Raw genomic sequence first — 26,812 nt, forward strand, 5'->3', positions numbered from 1 at the left:
GAGTGTTTATTTATGTATTTATTGGTTTAATAATTTAAATATCTGCTCAGAAACCAGCGTGCTTCGTTATCTGAGCTAAGAGTTCAGCTTTCTGAGTGCGGAGATCCTGCCAATGTCATGTGACTGACCGACCGACCAACCAAAAAACAAAACTTATTATGTACCAGGAACTTTGCTCTGCCAGATTAGTCGCACTATTATACTCGGTCGTAATAATAGACAGACATTGACAATAACGAAATGAGGGATAATAAAAACCATTTATTTAGTTTTGGTCATGTGATTTCATCTGCTCACCGTTCTCTACAGAAGTCTTAACTGCAGTGGTCAGTCCCTCTGCTTTTGTTCCTCAGGCTCTCTGATGTACCTGAACGAAGCCACTCTGCTAAACAACGTGCGTGTGCGCTACAGCAAAGACAAAATTTACGTGAGTAGCTGAACGTGCGGACACGCAGCAGACCGCCTGGGGTCCGCGCACAACTCCCCCCGTGTTCCGCACGGGTGTCCTGGAGCTGACGGACATCACGACCGCTTGTACGAGGCTGATCTTGGTCTGCAGCTCTGACATTAGCCCAGTAGGGCACGCTCACTTCTCAGACACCAGCTCGTTCTCCAGCAGAACCGTAGAACCTGCCCAACAAACCGGCCTTTGTCTGTTCTGGGATGGAAATGATGTTTTAGTTTCTTTTCTGTGGGATGTTTTCCTGACATTCATTATTTCTCCCACCTGTAATTCATACTTATCTACTCGAGGTTTCTGTCCCCCCTTTCCTCTGTTTGCGTTTTGCATTTGGTTTGATGGACAGTAGGGTTATGAAGTAGAGGTCTAGAAGCTTCTGGAAGCAGTGCCCTCTTGTTCTCTACGACTTCCTCTGCCCTCCCAATTAATCTACACAAATTTATATTGTCTGTTTTGAGTGCTTGAGACGCCTACCACCTTGTCTGTCAACTGTCTGTCTTCCTCCTCTTTCTTCATATTCTCTCTCTCTTTCTGTTTTTTTGTTTATTTGTGGGTTTTTTCTCTCTCACTAAGCCTGTTTTAAGTGCTGAGACCTTGTTTTTGTCCTCTCTCACCAACTTTTGAGTTCAGCGACGACGGCAGTCCAGAGTGTTGAATTCTAGCCAAAGCAGCAGCTTTACTTTAGATGCCACCTTGTGGTCACATTGAGTCACTGCAACTCATTTGACATTTTCCCAATTTTTATTGTACAAGTTGAGACGTTTTTATTCGCTGGGTATAGAGGAGACTGTCGTGCCCTGCTTCCATATACAGTGGCAGAAGTTTGAGATCAGCCAAGATCAAATGAGTAACTTCATGATTCACAAGCCAATAATGCTCTGGGGTACTAGTTTGAATAACAAACACACAATAAATAATTAACTTTCTGGAACTTTCGGGAGTCCCTAATTTTTTTTTTTACTAAGTCTCACTGTGCTGTCTGCGGTCTTACAGACATATGTGGCCAACATCCTGATCGCGGTGAACCCTTACTACGACATCCCCAAGCTGTACACCCCCGACACCATCCAGCAGTACCAGGGCCGCTCCCTGGGCACCCTGCCCCCACACGTCTACGCGCTGGGTGAGTAGGGCGTGAACTCGCCCCGCCATCACACCCCACACCTGACCGGCTCCGAAAAGCCCCCAGCACCACATGCTGTTGTGTTGAACAGCTGACGTTTCTGTTCATTTGTCTCTCAGTTTGGGACGAAGCTCTGGACGCTCTTGGTGGTTTTAACCAGCTTCATGAGGCAGTGATGCCCTGAACACATTCTCATGTACACTGACCACCTACGATACCCTGAACACATTCTCATATAGGCTGAGAACCTGTGTAAGATGCTGTGTGTAAAAGTGTTGTGATGTCTTTTAGTGTATCTGTTTGATGCAGTGTGTAAAAGTGTCGAGTGATGTCATTTAGTGTGTCTGATGCGGTGTGTAAAAGTGTTGTGATGTCATTTAGTGTGTCTGATGCGGTGTGTAAAAGTGTTGTGATGTCATTTAGTGTGTCTGTCTGATGCGGTGTGTAAAACTGTCGTGATGTCATTTGGTGTGTCGGTCTGATGCGGTGTGTAAAAGTGTCGTGATGTCATTTGGTGTGTCGGTCTGATGCTGTTCCTGCTCCCACGCCTCTCTGGGCCTTCACAGCAGGTCACAGCATGTCTGTGACTCGGGGCAACGTTTTTGTATTTGTGAGTGCACATTGGAGTGACGTAAACAAAACAACATTTCACATGGGATCTGATTTGTTATGTAAGAGCTGAAACTCCGTGTCTCTTCCAGCTGGTGAAGCCTTTCGTGACATGAAGGTTCAGTGTGTGTGATGTGTGATTGTGTGAGAGCTGAACCCCTGTTGGTCTCTTCCAGCTGATAAAGCCTTTCGTGACATGAAGGTCTTGAAGATGAGTCAGTCCATCATTGTCTCAGGAGAGTCGGGAGCAGGGAAGACCGAGAACACCAAGTTTGTACTCAGGTGTGAACACACACACTCTCTCACACACACACACAGAGTTGGCTACAAAAACCGCATGTGGTGTTGGTGCTGTGTTGAGTGTAGTTGAACAGGTGATGATGATGATGATGATGATGATGCAATCCAAGGAGTCCTTCATCACCCATACGTGTTCTTCTGTTCCTACCCAGGTATTTAACCACCTCTTATGGCACTGGTCAGGACATCGATGAGAGGATTGTGGAAGGTATGTGCGCACGCTCACTCTGACCACCCCTGCCTGGCTAACGCACTGGCCCCAACAGTGTAGTCTATATGCAGTGATAAACAAATATACCATCTTATGATTTTTATAGTAATGTACTAACTAAATATAGGAGTGGATGACAAGCCTTTTAAGGTTTTAATTCTGTCCTTCTTGATATCAGTGCCTCTGTTTGTCTTCGCGCCTGCGTCTGCCTGGGTCCATCTCTACTGGTGTTACTGTCTAGCGTATGGCATGGTGCCGTTTGAGATGGTTTTGTTTTTAATATACTTCAGTATAACTCTACATATTGTGCTGCTGGCATTTGATTAATTTCTTCTGGGTATTTGGAGATTGCCAACGTTTGATATTTTCATATTATGAAGAAATTCAGTATTGGCTATCTGATGATCTTTTCTCCTGGACTCTGTAGCCAACCCCCTGCTGGAGGCCTTTGGAAACGCCAAGACAGTCCGCAACAACAACAGTAGTCGCTTCGGCAAGTTTGTGGAGATCCACTTCAACAACAAGGTGAGTCGCCCCAGACGCCCCGCCCCCCCTGACACCCCGCCCCCCCTGATGCCCCGCCCTCAAGACAAGCCCACCTCACCATCACACAGCGTGCTTGATCCTTTGTTCCAGCCTCTTCCTACCTGAAACTGGCCTCGGACGGGGCTGTACCTCGCCCCCTACGTGCCCTCGCCCCCTACGTGCCTCGCCCCCTACGTACCTCAAGTTCAAGTCTTTTTAGGAAATACGTTGTACATCATTTCTGGTCACTTTCACTCGTTAAAAGTGTAAACCACACGCCAGCATGTTGAATCCACCGCTCTGCTTTGATAGTTCAGATCTGTGTGTTACTGTACTGTACTGTGTGTTACTATACTGTACTGTGTGTTACTGTACTGTGTGTACTGTTGTGTGTGGTTCTTGTGTTTGGTTACATTTACATTTATGGCATTTGGCAGACGCCCTTATCCAGAGCGACTTACATTTTTATCTCATTTTTTTATACAAGTGAGCAATTGAGGGTTAGGGCCTTGCTCAGGAGCACCTCAGTCATGGCCTCAGGTCTGGGAATTGAACCTGCGACCCTCCGGTTACAAGACCAGTTCCCTAACCGCTAGGCCATGACTGCCCACATGGTTAGCGTGGCCTTTGCGTTTTTGTAGACTGTTTCTCACTTGCACTTGTATTGAAACCCAGCTCCACTAATGTTAGTAGTTTCCCAAGTTACAGTGGGCTGAACTGAATCAAACAGTGTGAGAAGCCACCCACAGCCTTTATATAGTCGTGACAATGCACTGAAATTAGAATTTTTACAGGCTAATTAATGATTTCCTGGTTGATATCAAATGAGTCTCGTAATGTGATGTTCATTTAAGATAATATAAGATAATTGTATTAGCTCGAGTCCCTGAGGTTCCTCTGTGCTCTTTAGCGTTTTTAATCTGTCACGCTGAGACTTCGATTGGCCTCCCTCGTTCTCCCCCTGAACGTTATGGAGACGCCACTGAGACCACATCACATAAAGGACGCTCCCCTAATCTCCTACAGACCAGACAAATCTCTGACGACGTGCTCATCAGGAGAGGGAGAAGAGATATTCAGATTATAACCAGTGCTGTGTCTGCAGCCCGTGTGTGTGTGTGTGTGTGTGTGTGTGTGTGTGTGTGCTACAAGTACATTTATTAATTCAGCCACTGAAATAACTGGCATGAAAGGATCGGCTGCTTTTTCTACTAGCAAGAGATCAGCAAGAGATGAGCTAGAGATGAGCTAGAGATCAGCTTTACATTGGAGAAACCAAGTGGAGGCTTGATGATCATCTTGCTGAACACCTACAGACCATCACAATGATGGGTTTGTCATTTCCAGTTGCAAGGCACTTAAGTGCTATTGGACACTGCGTTAGCTGATCTTCACTCTTGAAACTTTGGAACCACATGGAATGAGTGAATGTTCTGGAACATCTTCTAATGTAAACTGGTTCCTCCTGGAACATAGAAGAGGCTGAAGGACCTTTGACCAAAACATCCGGGTTCTCTGGAAACCTCGACCAGCCATGACATTAAAACCAGTGACGGGTGAAGTGAATGACAGGTGCCTCATACCTGTGGAGGGGCTGGACCTCTACACATCTATAGGCAGCGAGTGAGCGGTCCGTTCCTGAAGTGGGTGTGTCCCGGAGGACTGGGTCACATGACGGGTCTTGTGGGCTGGTCTCAGTATGCAGTGGATGGCTGGGTGCATGTGGTTCACTTACCTGGGAAAGAGCTGGCAGCAGGATGCATTATGGGAAGAAGGCGAGCCAACGGAGGCATGTGCTGGAAAAATGTGTCCAATCTATGGAGGCCCCACAGTATATATAGATGTAATAAAACATTCTGGTGTCATTTGTGTATATGAACCTACAGCGTGTATGTCATGTATTTGATTATGCAAATGAGCAGTAAAGGTACTGCTCCACGCTGCTGTTAGTGGATCTGTGTGAGGAGAGATGTGGCAAAGCGTGTCTGTCCTATACTAAAGTGTGTGTGTGTGTGTGTGTGTGTGTGTGTGTGGTGCATCCAGAATGTTGTGGTGGGCGGGTTCGTGTCCCACTACCTCCTGGAGAAGTCTCGTATCTGCAGGCAGAGCTTGGAGGAGAGGAACTACCACATCTTCTACCGGCTCTGTGCAGGGGCGCCGGAGGACGTTCGTCAGAAGTTCCACCTGTCTTCTCCAGACTCCTTCAGGGTGAGTGGGAACAGGCCGTGTGTCTGACGTTACTTTGGGCTTGATTAGATGTTATTTGGTCTTCAGCAGGAGGAACAGGGCAGAAACACCCCGGAATCTGGATTGGTCATATTTTGATTTTACTTTTCCAAAGTCGTAGCATGTTGTCCTGCAGGGCCTCAGTCCTGTACAGGGTAGTGGTTTCTCCTCCTGGTATGAAACAGTGTCCTGTGAGCCTCTTGGCACCACAGTCAGGTGAGCTCTAGAGCTGTATCAGTGGATGTCTGCAGGAATGTGTTTATGGTGAGTAGCCACTAGATGGCAGAATTGCCCAGGATGGGAAAAGTCTCTTGTTTTGTTCGTGTGTGCATCTCCACGTTGAGCTTGTGGTCAGATCGCTGTCATTTTTACCACCACCATGCCACTGATTGTCCTTCTAACAATGATGTAAATGAACTCCATGTAGAAGCCCTTGTCTTACTAAGGGTTTGGTCTAAACGTAGTGCATGTTAAGATGCTATAGACTTATAGAGTGGATTTGAGATGTGTTGGGTGGATGAAGACCGTGGGGGCGGGGGGGGGGGGTGTTTTTGGTGGGCTTTACTGTGTCTGTGCTGACTTCTGATGTGCTGAATTCAAAGCTGAAATTGAGCTGAGAGATTGCGAGATCACAGAACGTCCTGATGCTCCGTGAGACGCTGAGAGCCTCGTGTGCTGATAAGAATCTTTTGAAGTGAAATGCATCCTCTAGGGCACTTGACAGTAAGCTCTAAAGGAAATGGGGGGGATTATCCTGGCTCAGCTTGTGCAGCTGCCACTAAGGCGCTGTAATGTACACTTAACAATTACTCATTTATTCATGGTAGAGAATGAATGTGTGTATACCATAAACATATAAAGTGTGCCTCATACGCTCCTGAAAGCACCTTTATGTAACAGTGATGTGGAAAAGAGCAAAACAAAACACGTTTTTATTGTTCTTTGATACTCTGGGCAAATACAACAGTTTTTGTTTACTTGTTTTCTGAAGCGCTTGGTTTCTCACTCCAAAGGTGACGGAGCGTAAGGAGGAAACGACGGCGTTGTGTGTGTGTGTGTGTGTGTGTGTGTGTGTGTGTGTGTGTGTGTGTGTGTGTGTGTCGCAATTGCGACACTTCCAGAAATAGGGTGCTAAAACATCAGATTACACACAAACACACACACACACAGCGTAGGGAGCCACACAATGACAGCCTCCTCACGCATCACGCGTGTATTCCAGGAGTGATCTCGCCCCTTGTTGTGCATATCGCCCCTTGAGTCTGTAAACCTGCTGTTTCACTCTTCATGCTGATTAAACGTACAGGAGATGGTGACTGACGTGGCCTTCGGTCAGCTGTGATCCGTGTTGCATGTTTGGATGTGGTGTGTGTTTGTGTTTGTGTGTGTGTGTGTGTGTGTGTGTGTGTGTGTGTGTGTGTGTGTGTGTGATGTAGGTGCTCTTGTCTGTAATAAAGCTGAAGCAGGAAGTTTGATAGACTGAAGGACTCTGAAGTAGTTGAGGTCTGGAAGCTTCTGGAAGAGTTGCCCCCATCTTCCTCTGTCCTGCTTTATCTACACACATTTATACTGTCTGTCTTCGAGTGCTTGTAGACGCCTACCAGCCTGTCTGTCAACTGTCTGTCTCCCTCCTCTTCTGTTTCTGTCTCCATCCCCACCTCCCTTCCCAATCTCATCCTCTTTACAGTCTCTCTCTTTCTGTCTCTCTCTCCCCCTCACTCTCTCTCTCTTCCCCTCACTCTCTCTCTCACTCTCTCTGTCTCTCTCACTCTCTCTCATCACCTCCCTCTCTCCCCCTCACTCTCTCTTTCTCTCTCCTCTCTCTCTCTCTCTCTCTTTTTTCTCTCTCTCCCTCCCTCCCTCTCTCTCTCCTATTCTCCCCCTTTTCAGTAATGGAAGCTATTGTACTTTGCCGTCTGCTGACTGGTTTTGAGCCTCAGGACATCAGGACATCAGGTCCTGAGTTCCAGGTTGTCTTCATTGTGTGGTACCTCTGCTGATATGGGCTCCCAGCACCAGCGAGATGTCTGATCTCTCCCTGTAGTAATTAGAGGCATTAGAAAGGACTCGTTTTCACAAGGCTTTTAACAGCTTGCAGTTCAGTGAAATGTAGAGAATTTGTGAACAGAGAATTTCAGAATTGTTGAAAATTGGGCAGTTTCAAGGAAACATTTGGAAACTCTTACCTGGATACCATGGATAAATGTGGTCTGATCTTCTAAGTCATAAGTAAAGAGAAATAATTTTAAAAGCGTCTTCTTTAACAAGCAAATCACGTAATTTTGTATTACCATAGCCTTTAAAAGTCATATTCATTAATGCAAGAAGCAATTTATATATAGCAAATTAATACAGAAGATGCCATCTCTAATCAATTCTTTAGAAACTACCCATGATTCATAACCTACTGAATGTATTTGGCCAAAGTGCATGACAACGTTTAGGCTCAACTATATTTATTATTTTGGGCCACCGGCCGTTTGAAATAGGACTTAAATGACAAGGTCACACTGTGTGCAAGTTTCCTGAAATCCCTCAGGATTGAGTATTCAGGTGTGTGTGTGTGTGTGTGAGAGTGAGAGCAGGTTGGAGTGTGACACGCAGACACACTCCACTCAACTTTGTTTAGCTTCATCCAGAACCTGTTTGGGGTAGTGCTGGCCGTGGCTGTTCACTCCTAACGGAGCACTCTTGGCCGTGGCTGTTCACTCCTAACGGAGCACTCTTGGCCGTGGCTGTTCACTCCTAACGGAGCACTCTTGTGTTTTGCAGTACCTGAACCGGGGGTGCACACGCTACTTTGCCACTAAGGATACGGACAAGCAGATTCTTCAGAACCGCAAAAGTGCCGAGGTAAATCACCTGCCCTGTCCATGGTCTTGGCCACGCCTCTTGGCCACGCCTCTGGGCCACGCCTCCGGGCCACACACACTTAACATGCACGTTCCTGGTTGGGACCAAAGTTTTTCTCAGGTATAAGTGGTCGAATTGGATCTTGATCACATATCATTGGGGACACACACCCATGCACACACACACCCTCACACAAACAATGAACACATGCTAAGTATCGATAATGAAAAGACAGAGATGATTTATAACACTCACCAATGAGAATGCTTTCTGCTTATAATGAATTATTCAGAACTGGTCTATTGTAAGTGTCCCATGCACCTACAGGCCTGTAAGACTAGTAAAATGAATTATTGTTTGCAGCAGTAAGCCTTACAAGACACTTGTGTTCCCAGCCTCTGGGACTAGACATGATTAATTCATTATAAGCTTAGCACTGTCCAGGGAATGGTATTCAACTGAATTGCTTTATTATTAATTAGAAATGTGCACTTACTGTAGGAGGAGAGTGGGAAGAGGTTATTGAACAGGTTATGCAAAGTTATAAGGGAGTGCCTCAATTTTTAATGTCCTTTAACGAAAGTGTTTCTCTCTTTTTTTAATAGATAAGAATAATGACGATGATAATACTTTTAATGTATCTGACATTAATTAGCTTTATATGGCTTTTACATAAGACTGATTACACATGATCTTTAGCATGAAAATGAAGTAGACTATCTCAATAAAATAAAACCATTCCAAACAATGTAGTAACAGTCTGACTTTATGCGGACCGCTAAAACTTGCAGATTCGTGTTCATGTATTGTTCACTCCATATTTCTCTGACTCTTTGTCATCTTGGTGGTCTGTGCCCGGGGGCTGGTGTCCTGGTTATTGACCCAGGCATATTAGCTAACTCCTGAACAGATAGGCTGAGCGTTACGGGAGGTTGGGGGGGGGGGTCGTCTTCTCGTAAAGCCGCCCTGAAGGGATGCAGAGTTTGTCTCTGCAGTCATCCCGACTTGATGACTCGACATACACGGGAGGATGTGAGCGGAGGAATCGACTTCCCTGCTGGAGGCTCTGTAGGAGACTGCAAATCACAGGGGTGGTGCAAATCACAGGGGTGGTGCCCACATCCTAACGACCTCGCATACTCTGTTATGGGTGATTTGTGCGGGGCTTTGTTGACGCTCAAAATCAAGGGGCCCTTGTCCTTTATTCTGATACACACTAATCATTTCACGCCCTCTGCTTGTGAAGTTAACCTCAGTTCAATGTGTCTTTATGTTGCCTTTTCTCTGTATATCACAGGACAAGAAGGTGATTATGGGTATTCGATCGGGGGTTGGTTGGGGGCGGGGCCTGGTTTTGATTCATCTCCGTGCTCTCCCCACTTCCCGGCCTAGGTCCAATATGTATGTGCGACCAGCGGCTCCATCCCAGTCCACTTAAAAGACTCTGAATCCTAGAGGAAGTTCCACCATCTAGGCGGTGGAGAGATTAAAGAGAGTGATATGGGATGAGGCCACTCATTATACCATAGCGCCTGATATTTATTTGACCTAGGCTGAGCAGGAGGGAGGGATCTGGTGTCTGCTAAGCTAAGCTAGCGTCTCTGCTGGTTGCATTTTCAGTTCGGTCTTTCTGTGGGTTTTGCCGGGCGGGTGAGCGGAGAGCTCGAACATTAAAAGATTCTATCTGAAAACCTCTTTGCTTGGGCCTGTGGCTCAGAAGGTCGCTTCCCTCTGCCTCGTTGTGGTTGCCAGCTCCAGGGGAACTCCGCACACACCATTTGGCCTTCAGCCGCTGGAAGCCGCTTAAGTGGGGCGCCTGACCCTGGAATCTGGGTTGATAAACCACAGCCTTACCGCTGGTGCTTGCTGTTTGGTCAGCCCCACATGGCCTCTCAAACACAGAAACATTTTAGTTTCTCTTTATTTAAATCTAAATCGCTCCGTTTCGTAGTGGATTTTCGTCACCTTGGGTCCTCACCCCTTCTACAGAGGAGACCACCTGTTCCACTCAAGTTTTGTAACACCTGGAATGAGTGTCTTCCCTTTCATCACGTACAGCGTTTGATCCCATGAAAGTGGCCCTCCCTTTCACGCTGCCCCACGGTGTAATGGGGAGGTGGGGCAGGGGCCAGCGAGTGATAATGACTGGAAGATGGGGCCATGCTGATGTGGAGAGCTGTTTGTAGGTTCGTTGTGCCGTAATGCTGGAGGACGCCCGTGTGCGGTGACCTTCATTACGCCGTGCCCTCCGTGATGCCGCGCTCCTTTAAAATGTCAGAAATCTACAAATGGCAGCAAACACAGTTGGACTTCCTGCTCGTAGATGGCTCTTTATTTCTTCATTTTCTCTTTTAAGTTCCTCCGGAGCTACTGTGCAATTACTTGCAGTGGGTTGCTGTGCGCGGATGTGTGTGTGCACAGGGGTGTGTGTTTGTGCGCAGGGGTGCGGGTGGGTGGGTGTGTGGGTGGGGTTATGTGTGTGTGTGTGTGTGTGTGTGTGTGTGTGTGTGTGTGTGTGTGTGTGTGTGTGTGTGTGCGTCCCTCAATTTTTGTCTCCTCTCCCTGGTGGTGGCATTTCAAGTTCACCCACACTGCTGTCATACTGCCATGCACTGACCTGTAAACCTTGACCCCTGACCTATTGTCCTGCGTGCCACCTCTCAGCACCTGAAGGCCGGCCCGTTGAAGGACCCGCTGCTGGATGATCAAGGCGACTTCAGCCGGATGGTGGTGGCCATGAAGAAGATTGGCTTGGACGACGCGGAGAAGCAGGACCTCTTCCGGGTGGTGGCTGGCGTTCTCCACCTGGGCAACGTGGACTTCGAGGAGGCGGGCAGTACTTCAGGTGAGGTCTGGACTCAGTTAGCAGGATAACCACCACTAGCTACCCTCCCACTAAGGGTTCTCCCTTCTCACCTCTCTGCTGATTCTGTGAGATGTTGTGAAGCTTTAATGTTTTAAAATAAGTAGGGAATGATACAGCTATATAATTTAAGTGGGAAATATATATAGCTGGATCTGTGTGGGCGTGGTACATATCGCTGGTCTTCTTAGCTTCATTTGTGTATCAAACCCGAACTGGTTGTTTCACGTGCGTGGTCCCCGGACCCAGGTGAGTTTAGCACAGGTGAGTTTAGCACAGGTGAGTTTAGCACAACTCCACTGCTGTGTTCACTTCCTGGGTGTCCAGTAGCTGCCCGTGTCAGATGTCAACTTCAGTTTCATCTTGACGCCCGCCTACAAAGCAAAAAATAGGCCAGCCGTTCCCCACATGATGGTGGTGGCCAGTGCCAGATATGTTCCCCTGGTACCACGAACCTCAGGTACAGCTGGGAAACACCTCGCTTTGAGTCACAGTTTCAAGACACTTCTCTGTCCGGACTCATTTTTTTGATACGAGCTACATTCTATGAGTAGATGACAAAGCACTTTTGTAAGTCGCTCAGGATAAGAGCATCTGCTAAATGCACTAAGTGAAAATGTACAATGACACCGTTGCACCATTTATCACCATTAGCAACGTTATGAATAGGAATTAAATACTGCATTGCACATTCTGCGTAACTACTGCCATCAGGTTATGGTAACATTTTTCCAGTTCTTTCTGTTTCTTCTTCTGTGGTATTTAATGTGTCTACCTACACCAAGCGCTCATGCCAGGGACCTCTTGGTCCTGCTAGGATCATGGGAAATGTAGTTGAGAGGTGCAGGGATGTATGGATGCAAGACCAGGAAGCAGCGTGGCTGTTTGGGAATGATGGAGCGCTGAATGTTTGGAGGAAACGCTTGTCGTCCTGGTTACTGTTGGTCCTGGTTGCCGTGGGAGAGTAGATGATATGGCTGTTGTCTGAGGAGACGTCAGGATGTCTGAGTCTGAGGGAGTTGTTGGGATTCCGCCGCTGACAGAAGAGGATAGCCGTGGTTACCTTGTGAGGACGTCTTCTCGCTGGGTCTGTCTCTGCAGTTCCTCTACAGTTGAGAGAGAGAGAGAGACGGAGAGAGAGAGAGAGAGACAGAGACTCCACTGTGATCGATCACTTTAATAACGCTCACATCTCAGACTTCAACCTGCTGTCTGTAACAAATACATACTCACATTCTCACACACACACACACACACACACACACACACACATGCACACACACACACGCACACACACACACATGCGTGTGAGCACCCCCGTGTGGCATAGATCTGATTATTGCTCAGACTCCTGAAGGTGTAGACAGCAGATTTTTAGAAACGTTGATAATGCCGAAGATGCCGTTTGTGTATCAGGGTATAAACTGGGGTGTGTCCAGCGGCCCTGCCGACAAACCTACGTCTGTACCGCCATGAGCACGAGGAAACCCCATTAGCGTACCGCTGTGAGCACGAGGAAACCCCATTAGCGTACCCTGAAACACTTCTGAACCTGCATGGTAGGCTGAAACACAAACCAGCAGTTAATCCATTAACTGTCAATCAATGGTTACCCAGATTATTATGATTATTGTCATTAAGCGAAACGTTTGATATAATGTAGGGTTGTACAATTTGAAGCATGAGCTTCGACACTTTGAGCCAGTTTAGAGAGACAGCCCAGTCAAACCAGTGATGGGCTGTACAAGAGGAGACATGTCCGGAATGGGGCGGACCCCGGTCTGAATAAGCATGCTTGGCCCCTCCCCCTCCAAAAACTGAGTGTGGTGATTGGTCACGGGGGAGGAGGTCAGAGCCTCCTGTGCGAGGCAGACAGGTGCAGCATCACAGCTGTAATCACAGCACTGTAATGGCGGTATTTACCACCCAGGGGGGGAGCTGAGAGAGACCAGGGCAGGAGGAGAGGGCTGGCTTTGCTTCTCACGCACTGCAGGCAAAGCTGGGAGTGTGTGATTACAGGATTAATGGATAGAGTTTACGTCTCAAAGAGGTCTCAGTGGGAGGAGAGATCTCACCCATACATCACCACCCCATGGGTCTGTGTGTCATCTAGAGACACCTGGAGAAATCTTTTTTTTGGGGGGGGGGAGGGGATGGAAACCTGCTCTCAGCTCATTTCATGTCCATTTAATAAGAACCCCTCGTGTGTGTGTGTGTGTGTGTGTGTGTTTTAGGTGGCTGCGTCATAAAGAACAAGTCTGGCCAGGCGCTGGACCACTGTGCGGAGCTGCTGGGTTTGGACGAGGAGGACCTGAGAGTCAGCCTCACGTCTCGAGTCATGCTCACGACAGCAGGGGGCGCTAAAGGCACAGTCATCAAGTAAGGCTCAGGCCCGGCGGGTGGAGGCGAGCTCTCTCCCACCGCCGAGCGGCATTCACGCTGATTGACTTAGCGTTTGTGTCGCTCTTTCGCTAATGCGAGGAATCTTCTTCTCTTTTAAGAGCGTTTCGGCCACTTAAACAGGAGTCGATGATGTGAAGGCCACGCAGAATCGCGCTCGTTTAACGCGCATGCGCCAGAACGTCCCCGGCGGTGTTAGTGAACGGCGTCGGTCACGTGGTTCCCGGTGGCGTTGCTACGGCAACTTTTTAGCTGCATATTCTGCCTTTTTAATAACCCCGCTGACATATCTGTGGACATTATCACCCAAGGTCCTCACGCAGTGGCACTGGAAGTCACTGTGTCTTATTTTATTCGTGCATGTGGTTGAATTTCGCGGTACATTATGACTTTAATTCATAACGTGGGTGTCCGATAATGTAGTGTCTGGTTTAATTCGGGACATTCTCCTGAAATCTGGCTGCTGTCGCCCAGATGATGAATGTAAGGTCGTTATGACTGTGGTGTGTGAGGTGCTTCTATAGGCAGGTCATTGGTTTATTGACTGCTACCATGTCAGCCCAATAAGATATTTGATGTGCTCTGCGTGGTGGCGAGGTCACGTGAGCAGACGCACGTGGATGCAGGAGAGACAGAAGGGAGTGACTGCACCACTCAGATCAGTGTGTGAGTCTGGGCTAACCCTACTAGAGACGCACGGGCCACAATCCCAGTGGCCTAGCTCTGGGGTGTGTGTGTGTGTGTGTGTGTAGACAAGCGGCAGTCGGCTTTGTGCTGAACAACAAAACAGCAGTGGTGGTCTTAAGTGTTTCCAGTCAACAGAATAGAATCTTTGATCTCCCTCTCCATCTCTCTCTCCACATCTTTCTCTCCATCTCCCTCCCTCTCTCGCTCCCTCCCTCTCCATCTCTCTCCATCTCCCTCTCTCTCTCCCTCCCTCCCTCTCTCACTCCCTCCTTCTCCATCTTCCTCTCTCTCTCTCTCTCTCTCTCTCCCTTCCTCTCTCTCTCTCTCCCTCCCTCCCTCCCTCTCTCTCTCTCCCTTCCTCTCTCTCTCTCTCTCTACCCCCTCCACCCCCCCCCCCCAACAGAGTGTGTGTGTGTGTGTGTGTGTGTGTGTGTGTGTGTGTGTGGATGGCTGGATATCTGTTGCGAGTGTACGTCCTGCACATGTATATGTGTACTCTGAGTGTGGAGAGATGGCTAGGTGTCTTTCATTCGCCAGGTGTGTATCTCTCTCTCGCTCTCTTTCTCTCTGTCTCTCTCTCTCTCTGTGTGTGTGTGTGTGTGTGTGTGTGTGTGTGTGTGTGTGTGTGTGTGTGTGTGTGTGTGTGTGTGTGTGTGTGTGTGTGTGTGTGTGTGTGTGTGTGCGTGCGCGTGCGCGTGTCCTCCTCCGGTCTGGTGTGTAAGTGATCTCACTGCTGTGTTCTGCGTCACGGGGGGGGGGCTGGCACTGATGCTCTTTGCTGCCCCCCCGAGGTGGAGGCAGGAGGATGAGGGGTGTGTGTGTGTCGCACGGAGGAAACACTCTCACACACAGGACCAGAGAGGTTTACACCCTCAGCCCTCGGTCTGGGAGTCATGTGACCTGTTCAGAGTTCCACCTGCTGCCCCTCAAATACGTTGAGCTCTTCTCATTCCTGCAGTCCCCCCCCCCCCCCCCCCCCTCTGTTTCTGTCTTTATCTCATAAATTATGTCAGCTTGTTGATTGAACTCTATAACTCTGCAGTGCACAGCTATGTGTGTGTGTGTGTGTGTGTGTGTGTGTGTGTGTGTGTGTGTGTGTGTGTGCGCGCGCGTAAGTTTATCCAAACCCCATCTGCTTACTAGAAAATGCATGGAGTGAGAACAACTCAAAGTATCTCCCTCACAGGAGAGCTCAATCATCTCACCCACTCGTGTGTGTGTGTGTGTGTGTGTGTGTGTGTGTGTGTGACAGTAAAAGCCCCAGTCTGAGCGTCTTCAGTGATTCAAGTCCATTAACTTAACTCTGTTCACCTAAGATGAGTCTATAGACGGTCTAACAGTTAGGAGATCACTCTCATTGTTCTATAAATCATGCTATACTTGAAGTGCTTGTTAATATTATTAAAATATAAATAAATCAGTATCGGTTCCTCATTGTTCTTTGCTGGGTTGAACTTAAAGCAGGAAGCAATGGGTCGGGCAGTACCGACCGTTGTCTGACACCGGGAACGTTGCCACACACGATGGCAGTCAAACCGGCACAAATGATATTGTATGGCCTTTAATGGAGGCTATCTCAAGGCAGGACGGTTACTGTCTGGATGATACAGAACACGCTAGATCTCTTTGATGTGGTTCCAAAAAGCAGCAATGCATCCAAACTTCTGATGTTGAAGTTTCGACATTTATAAATACTAATGACTTACGATGAATATGTCAATGGGTAATGATCCACGCCGTCCTGCTGTCCTGTCAGGGTCCCGCTGAAGGTGGAGCAAGCCAACAACGCCCGAGACGCCCTGGCCAAGGCCGTGTACAGCCGACTCTTTGACCACGTGGTCACCAGGGTCAACCAGTGCTTTCCCTTCGATTCGTCTGCCACCTTCATCGGCGTGCTGGACATCGCTGGTTTTGGTAAGAGAGTGGGCCGGCCGGACGGATGGGTGGACGGATGGGTGGATGGATGGATGGATTAGCTCGGGGGAGTATAAGTGCAAAGTGTGTGATTGACCAGCTGCCCTTTAGTGTAGAATAAGTGTGTGTGTGTGTGTGTGTGTGTGTGTGTGTGTGTAGGTGTGTGTAGGTGTGTGTAGGTGTGTGTAGGTGTGTGTAGGTGTGTGTAGGTGTGTGTAGGTGTGTGTAGGTGTGTGTAGGTGTGTAGGTGTGTGTGTTGTGTGTGTGTTGTGTGTGTGTGTAGTGTGTGTAGTGTGTGTGTGTGTAGTGTGTGTGTGTAGGTGTGTGTGTGTGTAGGTGTGTGTGTGTGTAGGTGTGTGTGTGTGTAGGTGTGTGTGTGTAGGGGTGTGTGTGTGTGTAGGTGTGTGTGTAGGTGTGTGTGTGTGTGTGTGTATACTCCTGTGTCTTTGGTGTAGCCCCTGTCTGGTCGTTTTCTCTCAGGGACTCAAAGGGAGGCAGTGAAATAGTCTCAGTATGTCCCGCTTAGCATTCATGAGACTCTGTGTGCTCCCCATTGCTCACAGCAGTCTCACACGCCCCCCTCCCCCCTCCCCTTTCATTCTTTATCTCTTCCCCGTCTTTCATCACTTTCCCATTTCCTCCCTCTCTCCCTCATTCTTTCTCTCTTCTTCCCTCAGCATTCCTCCTGTTTTTTTCTTGGATCCTCTGACATCATCCTAATCTGTCGTTTCCCCCACCAGAGTATTTTGAGCACAACAGTTTTGAACAGTTCTGCATCAACTACTGTAACGAGAAGCTCCAGCAGTTCTTCAACGAGCGCATCCTGAAAGAGGTCAGTGGACTCTTCACACCTCACAGTCTGGCTGTCACTCGTCTCTGTCTCTCTCCCATGTTTCTCATTTCTCATGTCTCTCTCATCTCTGTCTCTCTCGCACATGTCTCCCTCTGTCTGTCTCATCTCTCTCTCATGCCTCTCTGATTCTCTTGTTTCTCTCTCTCTTCTGTTTCTCTGTTCTGAAGTCCGCCTGCTCTAGTGCTCACAGCGTGTCATGCTGATAATATCCCTCTGTCACCAGCATCTAGACTCTAATCAGGCTGACCTGACCAGACGGGCCTATGTGGGCATCTAATCCCAGGCACTGTCAAATGAGCCCCCAATCTGAACTTTGACCTTGCACCAGGGTCCCAATTTGCCCCTACTGAGTTTAAACTCAACACAGAACTGACGTGGCTGAACTGTGCTTGGCTTTCAGGAGCAGGAACTGTATCAGAAAGAAGGTCTTGGGGTAAACGAGGTGAAATACGTTGACAATCAGGACTGCATAGGTTTGTATCTCTCTCTCCCACACACACACACACACACACACACACACACACACACTGTAACGCTAATGAAGTTAGTTCTGGCGTATAAATAGCAACGCTAAATTAGGTATGGCCGTTTTGACATCGTTGAGTTTAAACAGCTCATGTTCTCGTTGCTATGGAGGAAGGAGACAAGGAGATGTTAAGTTCACCCAGAGTGCTGGGACCAGTTCCTTCCCCACAGCCACTAATCATATTTAGCAGATCCAGCCCCTCATTTGAATAGGCCCCTATTAAAATATTCATTTGAATAATGAGTGTAATTTGAGAGGTTGGTTTTATTTCATGTTCCAGGTTTGAGTTGTGGGCACTTTTTCAGTCTCCTCTCTCCTACCTGGTGTGGGCGCGTGTATGTGTGTCCGCACACGTGTGTAAACGTGCAGTTCTTTCGTTGTTTGAGTTTTTGGCAAAGTAAAGGCTGTGCTGGCTTTAACCCAGAGGTCACTAGAATCACTTGGGTCACAAACCCAGATCACGGCATTTACAGTATTGCAACCTAAGGGCTAAATATGGGCTGGCACATTGGAGACCAAGCAATACACGCACACGCACACACACACGCACACACACACGCGCACACACACGCGCACACACACGCGCACACACACGCGCACACACACACACACACACACACACACGTACGTAGGGAATACGGATTTGTTACTGTTGCTGTTCCATAAATGAAGAGAATAAAAAGGAGGAAACGGAGAGACAGATGGGCAGACAGTGATATAATGATACAGACTCTTACGCTGATGTAGAGAGATTCATCCGCGTGATTGGCTGCCAGTTGTCTGGGGCGACTCCGCCTTTCCAGGCCCCAGCCGAACTACACCCAACATTTGCCCCTCGCGTGTGCGCTGGGGCAACTGTGAGGGGGTGCTGGGGTTATTTCAGCAGGGAACCTAGAACTTTTCATTCGTTTTCTGTCACCATGTTGCCTGAGCTGTCTGTCTCTCTGTCTCCCTGCTGAAGATCTGCAGTGTCTTCTGCCTGCTTGTGTGTGTGTGTGTGTGTGTGTGTGTGTGTGTGTGTGTGTGTGTGTGTGTGTGTGTGTGTGTGTGTGTGTGTGTGTGTGTGTGTGTGTGTGTGTGTGTGAGAGAGAGAGAGAGAGAGAGAGAGAGAGAGAGACGCAGCTTCTGTTCTTTCACTGCGAGGACACACTGAGCAGCTGGACATACCCAGCTTCTAAACCCTGGAGTCACCTATGTCACACACACACACACACACACACACGATTGCCGCCTGCCTCCTTCAACTCACAATTCATTTGCTTATGTTTAAATTCCAGTATATGTTTCACTTTTAATGAATCTTTCCCTGGGGGTGTGTGTGTGTGTGTGTGTGTGTGTGTGTGTTGGGGGGGGGGGGGGGGCATTGCTATATGCCATTTTTTTATATTATCAAACTCCTTCCTGTGCTCGTGTCTTTAGGGGACAATGCAAACACTGCCAAAACACTCTGGCAATTTGTCACACAAGCCGGTTATATTTTACACGAGCAGTGAGTTCGGTGAGGGGCTCGGCGGAAAGTTCTGGAATCAGGCTGCGTGGGTTGCTTCCTAATGTGTTATTATCCTTCAGGAGGTTCATCACTTGTCTTTTTTGAATTACTGCTCTGTCCTGGACGATTGACTGAGTGGGTAATTTAATAGACAGGTGCTTTTAAAGCAGACCTCTGTTTACGGTGGCGGTGAGGTTTTTTCTGGTTAAGGAGGAGCTTGATGCTGCTTAAAAGCTCTTGCCCCGAACGTTCTGTGCACCTTTCCGCTGCACACACCCGCACACACCCACACACGGACATCTGGGTGAAGACACAACGCACTGCCTCTGTGATGGAGATTTGTTAGCGGTGCCTGTAATTACACGCCCGATCTGGTCCGAGGCGCTTCGCTGCTGTCAGCTGAACATGGACCCCAACACACCTTGCTGTTCACACACCTCACTGGTCTCCGCTGAACACGGACCCCAACACACCTCGCTGTTCACACACCTCACTGGTCTCCGCTGAACACAGGGCCCCAGCTTGTGTGCGCGAGCGCACATGCGTGTTAGCATTAGTGTAAAAAAAAAAAAAAAAAACAGATGGTATTGCAAATGACCCGATAAAGAGCGCCGTTAAAGTGGGCCGATTGCTGTCTGCTTCCTCGTGCTCTCCTCTTCATCACTCTGGTCTTCATCTCTGACGATTCGGGGCTTCCTGATGGCATAATTAGATAATAATGGTTAATGTTCTAAATAAGTTCAGGAAAACTGGTACTATTAAGATTTACAAAGGATATTTATTAATAACTAATCATTGCTTATCTTGATCTAGTAACATAAATATAGAGCTTAAATTTAATAGCAACTGACCTGGCAGAGCAGGTACTGTGGCATAAACTCTGATTGGTAATCTACACCTTTAATAGGCCTTTCATCCACACTGAACTAAAGTGAACTAAACTAAGTTAATCCAGATAAGTCAATAATGTGATGTTCCAAAGCATCGAATAAAAAGAAACAAAATGGAATATTTAAACATGATTAATTGTAGTATTGCCATATTTGTAGACAACTGTGTGTGTGTGTGTGTGTGTCTCAGACCTTGTGGAGTCCAAGCTTGTGGGCATCTTGGATATTCTGGATGAAGAGAACCGTCTACCTCAGCCGAGCGACCAGCACTTTACTGCAGCCGTACACAACAAGCACAAGAACCACTTCCGCCTGACTGTGAGTCCCAGTGGCCCAGTGGTCCTGTCCCAGTGGTCCAGTGTGGTGAACGCAGCCATCAGATCAGCTGCCACTAACACACTAAGCAACATCAACTCTGTTGATTTTGAGTAACATTGATTTGTGATTACTTTAGTTGGCGGTGTGTTTTAACTACAAAACACGAATGAGTGAAAACATGATCATGTGTGTGTGTGTGTGTGTGTGTGTGTGTGTGCGCGCGCGCGCGCGCATGCTCTCAGGTCCCCAGGAAGTCCAAGCTGACTGTGCACAGGAACGTGAGAGATGATGAAGGATTCATCATCCGCCATTTTGCAGGAGCCGTCTGCTACGAGACGGTACGCTCACTCACTCTGCAACCCCCACCCGCGCCCCCCGCGCCCCCCCCGCTGCCCCTGACGGTGTCGGATAGCATCTCTGCAGCCCCTCCCCCTCCTGTTCAGTAACGCTAATGTTTAGCACTGTTCCTGCCCTAGAGAAACGAGAGTCTGGCCAGCTGCCTCTCACCTCGAGTGCTTTACGAAACATTTGAACACACGCAAGTGAACGTTCAGCTGGAACCTCCCCGCTCAGCCCTGGTCTGAAAGGAGGCCTCTCTCCTCCCCTTATTTTCTATCTTTTTGTGATTTTTCCTCACTCTCTCTTTCTTTCTCACTCTCAGAACCAGTTTGTGGAGAAGAATAACGACGCCCTGCACATGTCTCTGGAGAGTCTCGTGAGCGAGTCCAAAGATGGCTTCATACGAGAACTTTTCGAAAACTCCATCAACTCTAAAGACGTCAAGCAGAAAGCCGGCAAGCTCGGCTTCATTAGTGTGGGCAACAAATTCAAGGTTAGCCCCGCCCATCCCCTGTTAGCCCCGCCCATTTACCCCCTCTGTACACCCTGTCCACTGAGGACTCAGCAAACAAATCGCTACACAGATTCCAAATATGAAATAGCTTTTAAACTTCTGCAGTTTATTGATTTTAATTTTTGAATCTAAACTTCCTGAATGTGTGGAAAGAACAAGTGTCCAGTTAGTGCTGGCTGGTGAGAACCGTGTCCACTCAAACGATCTGACTGTGCATTTCATCTCGCTGAATGTCAGCCGCATTTTTATTGCTTTGTGGTGTGCTAATGCCCGGCTAATAGAGAGTCTCCACAATCCAGGAGAGCTGTGAATAGGGTCTGCAGCCTGAGTGGGAGTGGATGTTTACGTATGTGTGTGTGTGCTGTGCATAAACACGGAGTTGGGTCTGTCTGTGCCTAATGTCTCTCCGCAGCAGGAGTGTTTTCTGTGTTGGTTTCCTGTGGTGCTGTATGTGTGTGTGTGTGTGTGTGTGTGTGTGTGTCTGTGTGTGTGTGTGTGTGTGTGTGTGTGTCTGTGTGTGTGTGTGTGTGTGTGTGTGTGTGTATCTATTATGTCTTTCCCTCTTTTTTTCTATTTACCTTCTCCCACTCTTTCTGTCTCCCATCTCTCCTTCCCTTGGGATTTGTGGATAAAAAAGATGGGTGGAGAGATGGAAGACGTTCAGAAGGAGAGAGAGAGAGAGAGAGAGAGAGAGGGAGAGAGAGAGAGAGACAGGGCAGAGAGAAAGACAGGCAGAGAGACAGGGCAGATTGTTATGGTCTTATGTCTACTAACTAATCCTAAACGATTTAACTTTCTCTTTTACTGTTTAGAAAGAGCAGCTTCAGTCACTACCCTTCTGGCTCTAGTTCCACAGAGCGTATAAATAACATACGTCTAATAACAGTCTTCAGTCTCAAAAAGGAGAAACTGACTGGTGTGTTTTTCACACCGCAGAGGGACAGTAATGCAGTTTCAGCTGTGAGGGCCTGAACTGAAGTCGAACGTCTCCAGCACCTCTTCTGTTCCTATCTTACCATCTCACACTGTTGAGGAAAAGGAGGAGAGAGAAAGAGAGACGCAGGCAAAAGAAAGATGCTATCCTCTTGTTTTTTCAGTGTGCAGTGAGATGCATATGAAAGTAGTCTCCATGACTGCGGTATCCGTGGTGATGATGGTCTAAAGAGCAATTATCTGTCGGGTATCCCTGTACGCACTGCTCATGCGCATCCGTGTGTCTGTGCTCGTCCGACGTGCCTGTCTGCATGTCGTCCCTCGGTAGCTGTGTGGAGAAAGCCCTCCTCTCCTCACCCCTCCTCTCCTCACCCCCCTCCTCTCCTCACCCCCCTCCTCTCCTCACCCCCCCTCCTCTCCTCACCCCCCTCCTCTCCTCACCCCCCTCCTCTCCTCACCCCCCCTCCTCTCCTCACCCCCCCTCCTCTCCTCACCCCCTTCCTCTCCTCACCCCTGCTCTCCTCACCCCCCTCCTCTCCTCACCCCCCTCCTCTCCTCACCCCCCTCCTCTCCTCACCCCCCCTCCTCTCCTCACCCCCCTCCTCTCCTCACCCCCCCTCCTCTCCTCACCCCCCCTCCTCTCCTCACCCCCCCTCCTCTCCTCACCCCCCTCCTCTCCTCACCCCCCTCCTCTCCTCACCCCCCTCCTCTCCTCACCCCCCCTCCTCTCCTCACCCCCCCTCCTCTCCTCACCCCCCTCCTCTCCTCACCCCTCCTCTCCTCACCCCCCTCCTCTCCTCACCCCCCTCCTCTCCTCCCCTCTCCTCCCCCCCTCCTCTCCTCCTCTCCTCTCCTCCCCCCCTCCTCTCCTCTCCTCCTCTCCTCACCCCCCTCCTCTCCTCACCCCCCTCCTCTCCTCACCCCTCCTCTCCTCACCCTCCTCTTCTCACCCTCCTCCTCTCCTCACCCCTCCTCTCCTCACCCCTCCTCTCCTCACCCCCCCTCCTGTCCTTCCTGTTATCCTGTGCGTGTCACGCAGTGTCCCGCAGGTCTGCTAGCGTGTGCGTGAACATTGTTTGTCTGTCCGTGTAGTGAACTGGGGTTGCTTGGCACCACCGATTTGACCACCTCTGTGCTGTAGGGTTATGTCACGAGAGGCTTGAGTCATTAATAAAGATAACGAGCATGTCTTTGCTTTAATGTTGGAAAGGTCATGACCTCGTTAAGGAACTCGTTAAGGTCATGACCTCGTTAAGGAACTCCCTTGTTCTATTCTTATTCTTCCTGACAGACCCAGTTGAACATCCTACTGGAAAAGCTTCGCAACACGGTAACTAAAAATCAGCAGCGCTGCAGTAATGCTCATAATTACCATAACGTAACAGTTACCACTCACATTAGCATAAACATATCAGTTACACCCAGATTAGCATAGATGTAACAGTTACCACTCACATTAGCATAAACATTTCAGTTACACCCAGATTAGCATAGATGTAAAAGTTACCACTCACATTAGCATAAACATATCAGTTAAACCCAGATTACCATAGATGTAAGTTACCACTCACATTAGCAAAAACTTATCCATTACCTCTCACTTTAGCATAAACATATCAGTTACACCCAGATTAGCATAAATGTAACAGTTACCACTCACATTAGCATAAACATATCCATTAACACTTTCATTAGCATAAATGTATGAGTTACACTCTGTGATTGGTGTAAACTTGTTAGCAATATCTGTAGCTAACATGCAGTACCTGCCAGTGCCCAGGTAGGTGAGGTTGAGGTTGGAGTTGAGGTTGTGGAGTGGGTACCTGAATGTTCCTGCCGTGCTCTCCTTATCCAGGGCTCCAGTTTCATCCGCTGTGTGAAGCCCAACCTGAAGATGGTCAGCCACCAGTTCGAGGGCGCACAGATCCTCTCTCAGCTCCAGTGTTCGGGTCAGTGAGTCTCCCGAACATCAGTCCGCAGTTACTGACAAACTTGACACCCGCCAAACTTGTTACGGCACTTTACTGATAGTCTTCACGCACGAGTCCTGAAGGCATCTCCTGGAGTGCCTCATAACGTCGTAACCTCACCTTATCGACACAAAATAACTGCTGTGTTTTTAAAATGAAAGCCCTGCCAGGCGTGTCTTGAGCATATATTTATTTATTTGTTTTTATTGACATTTTAAAAAAGGTGTGTTTTTTTTCTTTTCTTTAAAAAAAAAAATAAAAATTTTAACCAAGATGCTGGTAGACCTCTTCGGTTTAGTCCCAGGTGGCCTTTTTTTGTATTGAAGTTTGTAGGCAGAGTGTGTTGACATTGATTCCATTTAAAGTCCATTTCTCTCAGCTAGGTTAACCTCCCGACTGTCGCTCTAAGCACTATTGTTAATGTTTTTTCTGCCCCCTTGTGAGGTGTATTGTTTGTAGCTTGAGGTTTTCAGAAACCGTACAGTGACGGCTGTATTCATATTAACCAAACGTTCTGTGGCAATTAGAATGACCCAGGGTTTTTCACCTCGAGCTGCATGGGACACAGTTATAAGGGCAAGGGCAGGCTGACCTCATATCAGTACCCTAAAAACCCCGGTGGTGTGCCGTGTCTCGTGCAGGGATGGTGTCGGTCCTGGACCTGATGCAGGGCGGTTTCCCATCCCGCGCCGCCTTCCATGAGCTCTACAACATGTACAAGCGCTACATGCCCCCCAAGCTGACGCGTCTGGACCCGAGGCTCTTCTGCAAGGTCGGTCTCTCGTCGCCGGGGAGGTACCGCTGTCAGCGTGGTTAACGCAGCCAGGGCCTTGGTGTGACACCGCCTCCCAGCGCCCGAGGACCCAGCTGAATATAAATCGCTCGTTGACCAGAATCAGTCACGCGGTGGAATTTTTATTAGTAGATTCCAGCAGTGTCTTTTTTTTTTCTTGTCAGAGTGAAGCTGAAAAAGAGTGGTTTGTGTAAAAGAGTGAAGTGTGTGTGTGTAAAAGAGTGAAGTGTGTGTGTGTAAAAGAGTGAAGTGTGTGTGTGTGTGTGTGTGTGTGTGTGTGTGTAAAAGAGTGAAGTGTGTGTAAAAGAGTGTAGTGTGTGTGTAAGAGTGTAGTGTGTGTGTGTAAGAGTGTAGTGTGTGTGTGTAAGAGTGTAGTGTGTGTGTGTAAGAGTGTAGTGTGTGTGTGTAAAAGAGTGTAGTGTGTGTGTGTAAAAGAGTGAAGTGTGTGTGTGTGTGTGTGTGTGTGTGTGTGTGTGTGTGTGTGTGTAAGTAAAAGAGCTAAGTGTGTGTGTGTTTGTAAAAGAGTGAAGTGTGTGTGTGTGTGTGTGTGTGTGTGTGTAAAAGAGTGAAGTGTGTGTGTGTGTGTGTGTGTGTGTGTAAAAGAGTGAAGTGTGTGTGTGTGTAAAAGAGTGAAGTGTGTGTGTGTAAGAGTGAAGTGTGTTCATGTTAAAGAGTGAATTTTCTGCCCATCACTGCAGGCTTTGTTCAAAGCTCTGGGACTGAATGAGAACGACTACAAGTTTGGTCTCACTCGAGTCTTCTTCAGACCAGGAAAGGTGAGCTGTCGTAATGTGTGCCCCCGGGCCATGGCTGAGATATGGGTGAGACATGGCTGAGATATGGGTGAGATATGGCTGAGAGATAAAGAGGTGGATCCATTTCATTCCGGCAAGGCAACATTAGCGGGTAATGCTTTCAACACAATGGGAGCGATTGGATCTGGATTGTAAACCAGAATTACCAGATGGCATTTTCAATGAATAATTTCCCCGTGATGAGGAGGAGGTAGAATGTCGTAGAGGGGCTCTGTGATTGGTCCGCTAGGAGCCGAGAGACGGGATGGTGAAGCCACGTCGGCACGATGCCGCCAGTCTGAGGTTAATGAAAGAACGGGTGTGAAAATCACCAAACTCCTACAGGCCTCTTTCAATTATTTTTTATATCATTTTTTATTTAAGCAATCTGTTTACGCTTTCTTTCCTTTGATGTCATTTCGCGATTGTGGCTAAACCACATTTCACGCTAGGCTAAGGAGGGCCGTCAAAGAAGCTGTTGAGATGAGAAAAGTGAACAAGTGTAAAGTGGAGGGAGGACTGCGCTAACCCTGCGCTAACTGTTCCTTCCTGTTGTCTGTTCCCTGTGCTGTGCCCCCCCCCCCCCCCCAGTTTGCGGAGTTCGACCAGATCATGAAGTCTGATCCGGATCACCTGGCCGAGCTGGTGAAGCGCGTGAACACCTGGCTGATCCGCAGTCGCTGGAAGAAGGTTCAGTGGTGCGCGCTGTCCGTCATCAAGCGTACGTAACTCCGCTCACCGGCCTCATCTGTCCCGGATGGACCGAGGGGCTTCGTGTGATGTCTGGCTGAGACGTACTGTTCGGTTTTGACCCTGTAGTTGAGGATCATTGACATGCAGAAACACGTTTTAGTTCAGCTCCTTAATGACCCAGGAAGTTTGATTAAAGTTTGCCCCCCTGGGGCACTTTCAGGTGTTTAAGCACATCAGTCTAATCTTTCTCTGTCAGCGGTGTGAAATGTGTCTACTATTGATTGTGAGCTGTCTGAAGGTATGAGGGTCTAGAGCCAACCAGAGCTTTATACATATTCTCCTCTGCCATTTAACAAGATAATGCAGGAACAGGCCTCTCACTGCAGTGATCTTTGAGGGTGCCATCAACACACACACACACACACACACACACACACACACACACACACTACAAGCTCACCAATTTTCGATTAGCATATTTCCTAACAAAGACTATATATACTGTTCCAGTATTGGAGGCACTACTTTG

The 26,812-nt window shown here is 48.3% G+C and overlaps 1 protein-coding gene across 1 annotated transcript in view; it reads left to right on the forward strand.

The window, feature by feature from the left end:
• Positions 1-26,812, forward strand: part of myo6a (myosin VIa) — a 58,299-nt gene that overhangs the window by 16,343 nt on the left and 15,144 nt on the right. The window contains exons 4-23 of the mRNA XM_077018171.1: positions 354-427; positions 1,454-1,583; positions 2,369-2,474; positions 2,645-2,700; positions 3,131-3,228; positions 5,272-5,436; positions 8,227-8,307; positions 10,972-11,152; positions 13,405-13,549; positions 16,014-16,171; positions 16,912-17,003; positions 17,425-17,497; positions 20,120-20,247; positions 20,490-20,585; positions 20,909-21,079; positions 23,325-23,363; positions 23,889-23,982; positions 24,645-24,775; positions 25,495-25,572; positions 26,182-26,311. Coding sequence (XP_076874286.1) covers positions 354-427; positions 1,454-1,583; positions 2,369-2,474; positions 2,645-2,700; positions 3,131-3,228; positions 5,272-5,436; positions 8,227-8,307; positions 10,972-11,152; positions 13,405-13,549; positions 16,014-16,171; positions 16,912-17,003; positions 17,425-17,497; positions 20,120-20,247; positions 20,490-20,585; positions 20,909-21,079; positions 23,325-23,363; positions 23,889-23,982; positions 24,645-24,775; positions 25,495-25,572; positions 26,182-26,311 — 2,226 coding nt within the window. The remainder of the gene's footprint in view (positions 1-353; positions 428-1,453; positions 1,584-2,368; positions 2,475-2,644; positions 2,701-3,130; positions 3,229-5,271; positions 5,437-8,226; positions 8,308-10,971; positions 11,153-13,404; positions 13,550-16,013; positions 16,172-16,911; positions 17,004-17,424; positions 17,498-20,119; positions 20,248-20,489; positions 20,586-20,908; positions 21,080-23,324; positions 23,364-23,888; positions 23,983-24,644; positions 24,776-25,494; positions 25,573-26,181; positions 26,312-26,812) is intronic.

This window comes from Brachyhypopomus gauderio, chromosome 9 (genome assembly GCF_052324685.1).
Source record: "Brachyhypopomus gauderio isolate BG-103 chromosome 9, BGAUD_0.2, whole genome shotgun sequence".
Classification (NCBI taxonomy): Eukaryota; Metazoa; Chordata; class Actinopteri; order Gymnotiformes; family Hypopomidae; genus Brachyhypopomus; species Brachyhypopomus gauderio.